Raw genomic sequence first — 13,428 nt, 5'->3', positions numbered from 1 at the left:
CCTTAGATCCCACCATGGTCTTTTTCTTCTCCATGCCGTGCCTCGGGGATGGCTTTTGGAGGCTAGTGAGCCCTCCCAAAGCTCTACCCAAGCCAGGAGCCTCATTCCCTTCTCAGTCCTTGGTGTGTGCGGGCAAAAGTGATGGTGGTGGCATCTTGCCGGAGATGGCAAGGACCATCACAGCGAGCATGCAAGCCTTGGTGGAGCAGCAGGGTCCCCCAAGCGGGGCAGGACAGACTCAGAGACAGCCTTTAATTAAGGCAGGCAAGGCTTTTCTCTGTTGCTAAAGCAAATTAGAGCTATAATTCTCCCTGGGTTTCCAAGGGAGTAGGGCCCTGGCTTTCCTTAGGCTCCTGTCACGAAAATATCTGCCTGTGGGGTATCTTGGTTGAAGCCTGGTCTATGCTGTCACTTTAGAGACAAATACCGCTCTTCAACCAGGAGAGCACTCGTCGTTATTGAGAAGAAAAGCAATGTTCGACTTAATTAAATTGCATGCTACTGGATTTTAGGTTGGCAAGTGACATGCACTTGCAGATATTTCAAAATACCACAATCTTGTGGCAGTAATATTCTATTAGGTATTCAGTGTGAAATGTAATTATTTCAGATAAGAGCAATAATTGCAGCCGGTGAAGTCAGATGAAATGTTTCTCAAATAATTGTGATCCTCTTAGATAATTTCAACTTTAGGCTTTACAGACCCGATACGCTTTCTGAAGTAGGTTCCTTTCCTGTAGTAATTCTCTCCGGGGAAACTCATACGAGAGATAAGTGATACCAATATAAATTAAACCTTCTTATAGAGCCATGCACTCGGAATACTAACGACCAGGATGCCGCAGGGGGTGAGCAGGCAGGAGCTCGGAGCTCTGGATCCCTGGATTCCCTGTCGGAGCCCCATGAGAGCAGGTAGCCCCACTGTCTGTCCCAGCTGCTGCCAGTATCCTGGGGGTGGGGGGTGTCTCCTGGTCCCCCCCCAGGGCTCCCCTGGCCCCATCAGCCCATCTGCTCTTTCCACGTGGTATGGAAACCACTGCTGTTATCTTGAAATATCCCCTGCATCTCTTTACAGACACGATCTTGTGCCTTTCACTGAGGGACCGAAGCGCTGCCTACCCTCAGAACTCTCTTCTGCAGATACTTAGGGTTTGGGCTCGGTTCGTTTTGGGGGTTTTTGGTGTGTTTTTAAACGGAAAAGACCAACACGTTATTATCTGTTGTCTTTTCTCATGAGGAAAAGGCTCTATCTGGCTGGGAACGTCAGGAGACTGCTGAGGGATGTCAGTTTTACACCGTGGTGCTGACGACGGTTGACTGTTGTGACTTGAAACTGCAAATAGCGGGTGGGACGTGCTGCACGAGAGGCATAAACTAGGAACAATACTATTTCTGGCACCCGGGTTACATCCATATGAGCTGTGTAAGCAAAACCAAGTGTGGATCTTTAGATTTCCACACAAGGGAGCCCCTTTTTGCACAGAAGCATCCTTTGCCAGCAGCCCAGACCCCCTGCCCCATTCAATGGTGGTGCTTCAAAGGCAGAGCCACCGCAGAAGGCCTGTGGCCACCGCAGCAATGCACACCTGTGGGTGCAATCTTGCAAGACAAAGGCAAAGTTGGATCGCTGTGTGCGCATCACAAAGTGGTCAGCAAATTCAAAGTGAGCCCTAAGGCCTGTTGAAGGCACTAAAGGAGTGAAACCCTTCACTTTTGGAGCATTATATCACCCTCAGCTGAGCTGTGGGCTACCCCAGCTAATGAGCAGGGAAACTGAGGCACAGAATGTTTTTACAGCACCTCAGGCTGTAAGTAATGAGTGTGTGGCACAGAAGGTTACGGATCGGCATCAAAGTGCTTACCAGTGCAGTTGACTTCATCAGACCAGTCCCTGCAGTCGTTATCACCATCGCACTTCCAGGAAAGACGGATGCACATCCCTGAGCTGCAGCTGAATTCATCGTTTCGGCACTGGTGAGCCTCTGCAAACAACCACACACAGTTCAGATGCTGCTCAGGGGAGAGGAGAAGGAAAACTTCACATGGGCTATTGTCCGAGGAGAGGAGGGCGGTATCTCAGAGGTGACAGCCTGCACGAGCCCTGCAAAGCAGCCTCCTCTTGAAAGCATGTTTTTCTGCCTCATCCCTAGCCCTGAACAACAAAGAGCCACTGCCTTGCTCTCTAATAGCCTCCTCTCTCCTTCAGTTCAGCATCCCACCCCCCTGAATTGCCGAGCTGGAGGTGGATGGCCACAAACATGACAACGCCTTGCTGGGCAGCTGCCCAGGGTCAGCTTGTAATCTCTTCCAAATGTGTGGCTTTGGGTCACAGGAGGTACCCAAGGAGCAGAGTCGGGAGAGCTGGATGATAATGGCCCAAAAACCTCCCTGCTGGACCACAGCGAGGGGGAGAACCACGTCCTGGCCCCACTCTCTCATGTCCCTCATTTCCCAGTATTTATTAAGCGATGGGAGGTGGAGGTTGGCAGCCAGGACAAACGGGGAGCTCTGGAGAAGCACTGTCTTGCCTTACAGCATCTACGAGCACCTCCCTGCCCCGCAACTGCTGGGTTTTCCACCCTTGTGGAAGGACGGGGAAGGAGGTTTTTGAGCGAGGGCACCCACCGCAGTGACTCTCATCGCTGTTGTCTCCGCAGTCGTCCTCCAGGTCGCATTTGTAGGACAGTGGGATGCAGGTCCCTGAACCCTGGCAGCGGAACTGGGTGTCGGCGTCACACACGGTGGTGGCTGATGCCATGGAGAGGAGGAGAAGGAGGTGGAGGTTATGGTTAGACAATGTTCCTCCTGCCTGAGCACGTGGACTCAGCGCAGGGAACTGAGGGGAGAGGGACAGCATCCTGCGAGCTTTGCTCAGTGCAGCCCGAGTGACCGGGATGGGATTTTAAGGGCATTATTAGGAACAGAGCAAAGAGGGGGTTAGATGCCTCCCAGGGAACCAGGACTGTCACCCACCAGGTCTCCTCTAGGCCAGTGCAGTGCCTCCCCTGCCAGGGAGCAGGAAAGCTGAGGGTCCCCACAAAGGGGACTTGAAAGCCCAAGTGGTGGGTCGCGGCAGGGCAGCCAAAGTTGGGGAAAAGCTGGGCATGAGCATTGCCAACCAGTCCCTGTGCCAAACTGGTGACCCCCCGCAAACCCAGGCAGAGGAACGGGTACCCACAGAGGCTGTCCCTCATCCAGAGCCAGGCAACGAACTCAGACTTGGACTCTGCTTGCTGGTATCTCAACGTTGGCAAGAAATAAGCTCTTCATCAGTACAAAACAGGCATAAATGGCATCTCTCCAGAAACACCTGGTCCTCCTGATTTCCTAACTTTAAAGCCATCCCTTTTTCCACTGTGCCCTTCAGGTTCTGCAAAGCCTGGTAACTTCTGCCCCTCCTGCAGGCACTGGTAGTCCCTAACTTTGCTTATAAAGGTGACCTCCATCCTTAATGTGTGAACTTGATTTATTAGTTCAACAAGAGCCCCACATCTGCATGATGAAGACAGAAAGCCACTATCTGCACTTTTTTCCTCAGTGTTGGCTGTGCCCTCAGTTAGCCTCAGAAGACAATTACTGCAAGAGACAAACACGTGCCCTCAGGGGAGAGCTGGCACCAGTCTCACCAAATTTTAGTCGTTTACACCTGAGCTGGTCAAAGGGGAAATATTGGCCCTTGCAGGACACAACTCATCCGAGCAGCTTTGGCTGTCTACCCGAGGAGGAGATGAATCCCACCCCCAGAGCATCTCTTGCTCTCCGTGGCTCTGAGGGAACGCAGCCCCTCGGCTGGGGTGCGATGCCGACGCAGCAGACACCTAAATTGGGACGGGGCAAGGCCACCGCAGGGACACTTACGGCAGTTCTTCTCATCGCTCATGTCCCCGCAGTCATTGTCGTTGTCACACTGCCAAATGCTGTTGATGCAGTTCCCATTGGAGCATCTGTACTGGTTGGGCAGGCACGTGTTTTCTGGTGCAAGAGGGAAAACAAAAACAAGCTGGTGTGAGGAGGCTTTCAGAAGCTGTGCTTTCAGAAGGTCAGGCCGTACTCCTCTTTGCCCAAAGGGCAGCAGAGAGGTTGAGCCACCCTCTCACGAGGGCAGAAGCCACCTCTCCACGCAAAGCAGCAGCAAGAAACGAGCATGATATTTACCTTCCTTTATGCAGGTGGTGTTCTTCATGACGTAGCCGTGAGGACAGTCGCACTTCACCTCCCCCGTGGGCAGCACGGTGCTGGACACCCCCTCGGGGCACTTGCAGCTCCTGCCCTTGTTGGACTTGGGCAGGCAGAGCAGGCTGCAGGGCTTGGCGATGCAGGCGTTCTCCCCTGCACCAGGAGGAGGAGGAGGAGGAGGAGGAAGGGGACAGAGTCAGGATGGAGAGCTGGAGACACCACAGGAAGCCCAATTTCACCTGCCACCCCAGGCTTTGGGGTCAGACCCCCGTCTGCAGCAGTGAGCACTGAGGCTCACCTTAGAAATGCACAGACCTATCTACTCAGGGGAGACCAAGGGCCTTAAAGGTCCTCCCAGTCTCTTGCAGGCTGCTGACCAGTGAAGCCCTTGATGGTCTGAGACCCTTCAGAGCAGGGGCCACCGCTACCAGATTGCAGCCCAGACAGACAAGTAACTGAAGGACAAAGTTGGTGCAGCTCTGAGATGCTGTATTTTTTTTGGCTCGTACAGCACTTTGCACAGAAAGGCCGTGGTCTGTGACCTAAACTATGAGGTACCACGGCATCCGAGTGCCCTGTGGGCTCCCTCCCTGATGGGGAGTATCTCTTGTGGCAGCCAAGAAGTTGGGCACACCACTAATGAAACACATTCCTCACACCAGCTCCTGAGTGTGCTTCAAATCCAGCAGGGAAGGGGACAAGGTATTCAGGCTCACAAAATGTGAGCCAGGATGGCCCGGTGGCCTGGGGACCTGCGGGAATGGGGGCTGAATGCATTTCTAAATCCCAGGAAAGACCATCTTCATGCTCACGCGATTACCTGTTGTCTTTCCTCTGTAGAAGATCTTCATGTCCATGATGCCATTTAATCGGCCGACTAAGATCTCCATTCGGGAGCCGCTGTTTTTGGATGCTCTGAAAATACTCAGCTGTGACCAGTCATTCCAGTAGATTTCGTTCTGAAACACAGGCTTTGCTCTTAGGGCCAGGAGCAGCACTGCTGGGGCCGTGCTCACCAGCACTAAGCCACCCAAAACACCTGGGCACGCTGGGCGATGGAGAGGGCAAAGCATCCCCAACCCCAGGGGGCAGAAGAAGGGGAAGACCTGAGGAGGGATGGAAGCAGCAGGCATGTCTGCTGAGGGGCAAACCATCTGGAGAAGACATTGCAATGCAACTGCTTGGGAAAGCTACATGTCTTTTGGATGTTGGTCCAGGTTTCTACTGCACCTTTCTGCTTGCAGCAAGCATCATCACAGAATCACAGAATTATCCAGGCTGGAAGAGACCCTCGGGATCATCGAGTCCAACCATCCACCCTACTCTAAAGTACTCCCCTACACCATATCCCCCAACACGGTTCTTAAACACAGCCAGGGATGGTGACTCAACCACCTCCCTGGGCAACCTATTCCAATGCCCTTCCACTCTCTCTGTGAAGAATTGTTTCCTAACATGCCTGCTCCTTCCCTTCCAACCCAGCCTGCTCAACGCTCCTCTGCCACCCGTCCCGTATGTGCAACGACCTCCCAGCCCGTTTGCGATGGAGGTGGGAAACGAGCCACCACATACACACCTTAAACACAGCAATAGCATAGGGGTGAGGGAGGCTGTCCAGGATCACGGATCTCTGCATCCCGTTGAAGTCCACCCTCTCAATCCTGTCCATATAAGCCTCGGTCCAGTAGATCCAGTGGTCATCCACGGAGATGCCGTTGGGCCACCGCACACCCTCCGAAACGATGCAGCCGGCCGACGACCCGTCCATGTCGCTTCTGTAAATGCCTGCTCTGGAGTCTCCCCAGTCTGTCCAGAACATCAACCTGACAACAGGCAGGGAGGGTTACGCGAAATAATAACAAAACAGGTCATGGAGAGGAAACAGGTTATGAAGGCAAGGTCCCAGTACTCTACACTGGCATCTCTTGCAAGACGTGCCTTTGGAAAGGGAGCTCTTTGCAGTTCTGAGGAACACCACTGGCATGTCTACTAGGAGCAGAGAGACCTAATTAGCTGCAGGTCCTGTGGTGTGAGTGCAGCTGGGGGTTACGTGGCGTCAAACCACTCTGCTTTAGTATATACGGCTAAAGGCAGCTCGGGATGGGCAGTGCTGCATTTTTACAAAGCCGTACTCTGAAAGACATCACTTGCATTTGGCACTGGAAATTGAGGGTGGCTCAGCCTCTCACGTGTCCCTGCAGCTTTCCCGACTGACCAGACCAGTTTTACTGGCAGGAAAAGTTATTTACTGGTGGATGCACACGGGGAGACAAACAGCAGTTGAAGCGAAAGACAAAACCAGTTTGTGACCTGTGCTCCGAGGTGGTTGGCACCACAGTTGGGCACATGATGGCAGGACTGGGAGCTGCACTTTTTGCCACCGCTCCTGTCCCCATCATGCCCTTTGAGGCCTCACCGAGCCTGGGGGTGCAGGAGGGTGTTTGCCTCTTAGGAGCGTGGCGGTGCCGGGAGGGAACAGCGAGGCAGCCCACTATTTGTGATGCTTTCTTTTTTCCTTTCTTTCTTACCCATCTTGGGGAACCAGAGCGAGGGCTCGGGGCCGTTCCAGTATGGAGGAATTGAGGACGGTGAGTCGCAGGTCTCCGTCCGGATTGGCAACCTGGAGTCGTAAGCAAAGCCAGGAAGGGGGAGCATTTACTGCGGGCAACTGCGCTGGTTAAAATTACATGAAACCTGGGGCAGGTAATTCCTTTTCCCTAATAAAATAGCTGCCCTGGGCGCAGGGAGTGGTTTCTGTGAGGCAGGTGATAAAGAGGATAGATGGGTGTATTTAGGGACGTTTCTGTGTGACTGAGCGAGCAGCCAGCTGCGGCAGGGCTCCGTCCACACCCCGTGTGGCAGTGCCTACGGGGCAAGGACGTGGCTTTGTGTCCCCCCCTCCCAATTTCCACTGCGGGATTCGGCCTTGCAAACTGGCCTGGATTGTGAGTGCACAGGGCTGGGTGTTATCATACCCTCTTTGCTTTGAGATCCAATCCAGCGGGATGCGGGAGGAGGGTCAGCGCTCAGCAATGCCCCTCTGGCAATGAGGTTTTGGGGAGCAGCCAACTTAGGGCCTGGCCATCTCAAATATGGCCTCAGCCTTTGAGACTGAGAGACTCGGGTCTTTTTAGTCTGGAGAAGAGAAGGCTGAGGGGGGATCTGATCAACGCCTATAAATACTTCAAGGGTGGGTGTCAAGAGGATGGGGCCGGTCTTTTTTCAGTGGTGCCCAGGGACAGGACAAGAGGAAATGGGAACAAACTTGAATATAAGAATTTCCACCTAAACTTGAGGAGGAACTTCTTTACTTTCAGCCCTGGAAGAGGCTTCCCAGGGAGTTGGTGGGGTCTCCTTCTCTGGAGACATTCAAACCCCACCTGGACACGTTCCTGTGCAACCTGCTCTGGGTGGACCTGCTTTGGCCAGGGGGGTTGGAGTAGATGATCTCCAGAGGTCCCTTCCAACCCCATGGGATTCTGTGAAAGATGGAATGATGCAACAACCTCTTGGTAGCAGGGGTGGGCACAGCCGTACCTCAATTTTTGGAATCCCAGCATTGACCCAGTACAGCAACTGACTGAGAGGTTCAAAGGCCAAAGCCTCCACCGTTTCCAGCCCGGTGCTTATGATTATCTCTTGCCCGGAGCTGCCGTTGAGACAAAGACGCTGGGAAAAAAAAAAAATACAGATAAATAAATGAGGATGAAAGATGAGGAAGTTCCGCAGCCTGGAGGCGAGCGCGGTCAGGTGTGCGAGGCAAGCCCTAACAGACAGGTAAATTTATTTGTATTTCAGGGTGTGTTAGGTGCAAGGACGCGGTGACACTCGGCAACCGGCGGCGGTGGCCTCCCCATTCTCACCTGTATGATGTCCAGAGTGATGTCAGCCCAGTACAGGCAGTTGTGGTCGTAGTCGAAGTCCAGGGCGACGGCCCCTCGCAGCCCGGCCAGGGGCAGCTCCTCGCTGACGCCCGAGGCCAGGTCGTAGCGGTGGATGGAGTAGCGGGTGGCGTAGAGAATGAACTCGTTCTCCTCTGCAGGAACAGGCAGCGCCTTGTTTAGACCCCTCTTGGCCATTTGAAGCCACTCGAGGGGCAAGATGAAAATGCCAGGTATTTTTTATATTTTTTTAAATATTTTTTTAATACTTTTTTTCCTTCCCCCCCACCCTGCTGCACATTTTAGCACCTCGGCATAAGGGAGGCAAAGGTCCTTTGTCTCAGTGGGATTAGGTTAATGAGAAGGCACTAATAGCCTTAGGTGGAACACACTGCAGCCCTTGTTCCTTCCAGGGGCCGAAGGAGGAGGTGAAGGCGGCAAAAGCCGTCGCGACCCCTTCCTTCCCACGTCAGCGTGCCGCCAATTAGAAACCAAACACCCATCCTCCAAAATCTCGTCAAAAGAGGTGGGAGTGATGTAAATCTGCGAGTCCCTGGGGACGCCGGCACCGCAGCGAATATCCCAGAGTGGGTTTTGTTTCTAATTTGTGCAGAACCCAATGTAATGAGATACCGGCCCGGGACCAAGTCTCCCGAGCATTAGCACGCTGCCGGTAAGGTCCAATAATGCTATTAATGAGTAAAGCTGATGTCAGTAAGTAACTCTGGCTGCGCATCCCTAATGAGATTATGCGGAGATACGAAACAGATACCGCACATGAAAGTGTTACCATGGTGCGAGCCAACACGTATCTGAAGAGGATCAGCAAATACTCTGGGAACACGGCACTTCAAAGCCCAGCCCGGTGGGGACTGCAGGTTTATTTTTCGAGCGGCAGGGCCCTTCTCAGCGTGACTAACACCGCTCTCTAAATAGCTCGAGAGGGCTCGGAGGGGTGAACAACGTGTCAGGCTCGGAGCGAGGAGGAAAACTAAGCACAGCCTTGGCTGGAATCCCAGCAGAGGGAACGCTTCCCCAGGTGCTCACCGGGCTGTTTTGCACCTGGAATATCTTTTCCACCCTGAAAAAGTCTTGGGTCGGTGCAGGGAATGCTCAGCTCAGCCCCCAGCCCTTCCATGAGCCTCTTCCCTGTCTGGGGCTGGCTCTGGAGCTGCCGCGCGGCAGCATGCTAATCACGCAGCTCGTGACGGCAGATTAAATTAAAGCTGTAACGAGCAGAATGCAAATAACTTTGGCAGCACAAGAAGCATGAGACCGTTCCAGTGCCTGGTACGTTGGAGAGGAGAAAATAAGGAGGGAGGCAAAGTCTGAGGGGGACGTGCCTGAGGACTAAAGGGCAGTGCGTGCCCCATGTTGGCCATCGTGCGGTGGCCTGGCTCAGGGTGGTACCTTCCCAAGGGTTTCCTCAGGACCGAGGTATCTTTGACCTATCTCCTGTCTTTCTGGTTGGGTTAAAGCCCGCTACAGCGAGGATGTGATGGGGATAAGAGGGTTCCTGCCCACAGCCTGCTCCGAGGGCTTCAGCCTCTGCATGTGCCTCAGCAGATCCCTCAAAAGCTGTCCAAGCCCTGGACAGGAGATGATGGATTTACAACTGATTGAGGCATTTCAGCTCCTGTGTCATAGGTTTTGTCCGAGAGCCCTCTGGGGGCACAGTCCCTCAGGCACCAGGCACAGCTTTTTCTGAATGAAGCCCTTGTGCCCAGAGTAATCCTGTAGGTACTCACCAGCGAGCGGGCACGGCACCAGCTCCCCTTCCAGCCGCGACTCGATGTCTCCACCCGTACAAGTGTCCCCAGAGATCTTTCGGTAGCTGCAACAGATACAGCCAGGCAGTTTATTTCATGGAAACTGTTAACGTGCCACCCTGTGCAGCTAGAAGCAGCAGCGATGTCTACTTGTAATGGATGTCCAAACACCCACAACGTGTTTACTGCCGCTCGTGGGGTGTTTGTCTGTGGGTTTTGTGGTTGTTCGGGGTTTTTAATCGCCAACAGAATAAATCCCAGCGTTTGGAAGACCAGGCTCCCCTCCCAAGTACAACACATACCCTCGAGTCTTCTTGTAAGTTGAGCCAACGGGGCAAGGGACTGGTGGGTCGTACGGTTTCCCGGCAAATTCAGGGTCAGGGACACAAACTTCTAAGGATAAGTCGTCGCTCAGCTTAAAGCCAAAATCACTGCAGGGAGGAAAAAGATGTAAAGAAGGACAGGGGAGAAGGAAAAAATGCAGCTATGCTGTACTATTACTCTGCTCTATTTTTGCATAGAAGCTTTAAGAACCCCAAGTATCTCAGCAGTCCGTTAATTTATTATCAGTATTTAGCTGCATATTATTATCTTCTGTCTCCGGGACATTTCAAGAACATTTTTGCAAATAAGCTCGCTGGTGGCCCAGCGGCATCAAGCAGGTGAGGCAAGAAGGCACAGCTGAGCCAGCGTGCCCTGAAAATCTGGCCACAAGCCCTGGTTCTCCTGCTCTAGCTGGCTCAGGTCACCGGGCTGTCTCTTGGCTTTTTCTGCTGGTAAAATGGGAGTGACAGTGTGTCTGTTCTTCGGAAAATGTTGTGGAAGAGGTTACGTCAATCTGATTTTGCAAGGAGGCCAGGGCAGTGATTCTGAGGCAGGAATCTGAGCCCTCCAGTCCTATTCCTGATCTGCTCATGAGGAGCCAGACTCAGTCTCTGTCTGGGCATCGCACAGGCAGGTCTGGACCCTGGTCCTTCACGACGTGCACCGGCCACCCGAGCCAGGCCCGTCGCTGAAAAACAGTTCACTTGCTAACCCGAGACCTTTGCATTGTGTTTCCTAATCCTGAGAGCTGGGCAGTGTCAGCAACGTGCAAATTGCAGATAAAAGGGTATAGCTGGGCCAGTTGCATCCCTGTGGCTAAAGGGTCACTTTGCTTTTTGGCAGAGGATCTCTATATGCGATGGGAAATGGTCTGCCATCATTTGAAAGGTGATGCATTAACAATACTTTCCTCCTCTATAGAACCTTTCAAAGGCTACCAAAAGGCTCTAAAGACATTAATTAAGTCTCATGCCCCGTTATTAATGAAAGGATGTTTTCAGCCTGTTTAGTTTCCTCTTTGCCATAAAATCAAGCAGCGACACAAAGAGCTAAGGGAATTGGATGTTTGTTCACTTTGAGCCATCAGTCACAGATAAATATCTCGGATTTACAAAAGAAATTAATTGGTCTTTACCATTCAAAGTCTTCCCTGGTACAAGAGCAGTTGGAGACCATGACAGGCCTGTCAAAATCTTCCCCGTTGAAACAGGTGGCGTGAGGAGTCCTCCTTTTGAAAACGGTTTTATGCCCCAGTAAGCACTCGTTGCCTCGCTCATCGGAGGGCGACCACAGCTTGTAGTCGTTCTCCGTGCAGGGCACCCCTAGGAGAAGAGACAAGGTTGGGGTACAGAAAGGTGCCGTCCTGGCCACCCAGACCAAGGGTTTAAAAGCGAGAGAGTCACAGATGGTCACTGTTGACGATAACTGCCCAGCAAGGCAGCACGTATCGAGTCTGTGCAAAGCACGGTGTTGTGTCCTACACCATGCTCCAGGGGGATACAGAGACCTTTGGTCTCAAAGGGGGTGCAAAAGGGCTTTTGAGGGAGCCACGGGCTCCAAGCAGCCTCCGAGGGGACTGCATTAAGCTCGGCTTCTTGCCATGGCTACTGGCATCATGGCGTTGAGAGCCAGGGTGCTTGGAGCAAGGGCGAGCATGCTGGGACCCACTCATGCACCACAAAGATGCCCGCTGCCCCGTCCCTCTGCCCAACCTCCTCTGGCACAAATGAGCAGTTTTACCCTGCCCCGTTTCAAGGCTCAAGCCCTGGCCCCAAGGAAAGGGCAGAGCAGAAAGTATTTCAGCTCGGAGCGTGCGGTGGCACTCGGTGACAGGAGGCAACAAGCAGCTCCGTGGTGGTGACAGTGAATTTGCGATGCCTCATTTAAATGAAGTCGTTCTGGTTACCAAACAGATCCGTTTCTAACAAAACGTCAAGGGAATCGGTTATAAATTTTAGTCAAGCAAATTCCTCTGCTGGGTTTAACTGCTCTTTGATTAAAATGCTGCCTCGCAATCAAAGCTGAAATGGGTTATAAAACATTCATAGGCACAAGCCTTCAGAAGGTTTTTTTCTTTTTTTTTTCCCCTTTTTCCTTTTCAACAAATCCCTCGGCGAGGAGGGAGGGGGATGGGGAGAGCACAGGGGACACGAGCGCCTTCAGCAGCCGGGTCCATGTGGACATGGGACACAGGGGATGGGGCACACGAACGTGGATGGTGGTACCAAAGCCCCCAAGGGGATGTCCTCTCCCCCTGGCTCCCACGGGGTGGCCAGGGAACCTGGGTCTGATGCTAACGGGACTTGAGGGCATCTCTCCAGGGTTTCTTTTGGGAAATAGGATGGAGGGCAAGAGCACTAAAAGTTTTCTCTGTGCTCAATTTGTATTTAGGTGCCCAACCACTCATTCCTCCACAACGCTCATTCCCCCACATTGGTGGGGGAACGTAGGATAAAAATTTAGGTGGCTAAATAGTTTAGTTCATAGGCTGGGGTCTCAAGGTTGCTTTGGGCTTCTGAAAACCTCTCCCGTGCCCCTTGCTCACCCTCAGCCCCCCAGAGAGGGTATGTCCAAACTCAGTGGCACCCATTGGGTGGGCTGTGCGGCAGAGAGAGGACTTCTCTCCCACCGGCACAACCAGGGTGAGCAACGGCTCTGTCACCCGTCCCCTTACCCAGCACGTCTGTGGTGTTGATCTGCAGTATCAGCCAGCTGTGGCCATTCTCTTTGTACGAGCCAAAGATGGTGAATATGGTGCTTTTCTCCCCGGGCTCGGTGAGCAGGCCGTACACAAACACCGGCTTCTCGGAGAAAGTGAACGTTTTCCAGGTTTCCCCTTCGTTTGTGCTGTACCTGGAGAAAGAGGGTTGGGAGAGCTGCCAGGGGCAGGTTCTGCCTGCCATGGGGCACTCTGTCCCGGTGCCAGCCTGAGCCCAATGTCTCTGCCCTGCCACTTACTTGAGCTGGTCAGTCTCGGTGCCCTGCGCAATGGCCACAAGAATGCCACCATGGTCACCCCAGGTGTAATAGTGGGGTCCAGACAGCGCCTGGAAGAGAAACGGTGCCGAGGGGTGTATCAGAGCTGTGCTGAACAAAGGGAAAAGGGCACAAACTCAAACATAAGGAGTTCCATCTAAACATGAGGAGGAACTTCTTTCCTGTGAGGGTGGCAGAGCCTTGGAGGAGGCTGCCCAGAGAGGTGGTGGAGTCTCCTTCTCTGGAGAAATTCAAACCCCACCTGGACATGTTCCTGTACAACCTGCTCTGGGTGGACCTGC

General features: G+C 53.1%; 1 protein-coding gene across 2 annotated transcripts in view; it reads right to left on the bottom strand.

The window, feature by feature from the left end:
• SORL1 (sortilin-related receptor, L(DLR class) A repeats containing) overlaps positions 1-13,428 on the bottom strand; it is a 44,707-nt gene that overhangs the window by 19,192 nt on the left and 12,087 nt on the right. For both annotated transcript variants that reach the window (XM_014939976.1, XM_014939975.1), the window contains exons 11-24: positions 13,109-13,197; positions 12,825-13,003; positions 11,286-11,472; positions 10,129-10,257; positions 9,806-9,891; positions 8,040-8,212; positions 7,714-7,845; positions 6,705-6,796; positions 5,753-5,999; positions 4,997-5,135; positions 4,156-4,329; positions 3,859-3,972; positions 2,626-2,748; positions 1,863-1,982 (exon numbers count right to left, since the gene is read on the bottom strand). In XM_014939976.1, the coding sequence (XP_014795462.1) occupies positions 1,863-1,982; positions 2,626-2,748; positions 3,859-3,972; positions 4,156-4,329; positions 4,997-5,135; positions 5,753-5,999; positions 6,705-6,796; positions 7,714-7,845; positions 8,040-8,212; positions 9,806-9,891; positions 10,129-10,257; positions 11,286-11,472; positions 12,825-13,003; positions 13,109-13,197 (1,984 nt within the window). The remainder of the gene's footprint in view (positions 1-1,862; positions 1,983-2,625; positions 2,749-3,858; positions 3,973-4,155; positions 4,330-4,996; positions 5,136-5,752; positions 6,000-6,704; positions 6,797-7,713; positions 7,846-8,039; positions 8,213-9,805; positions 9,892-10,128; positions 10,258-11,285; positions 11,473-12,824; positions 13,004-13,108; positions 13,198-13,428) is intronic.

This window comes from Calidris pugnax, unplaced genomic scaffold (genome assembly GCF_001431845.1).
Source record: "Calidris pugnax isolate Ruff unplaced genomic scaffold, ASM143184v1 scaffold92, whole genome shotgun sequence".
Lineage (NCBI taxonomy): Eukaryota > Metazoa > Chordata > Aves > Charadriiformes > Scolopacidae > Calidris > Calidris pugnax.
The sequence above is the reverse complement of the archived record's forward strand: the minus strand, read 5'-3'. Positions and strand labels throughout refer to the sequence as shown.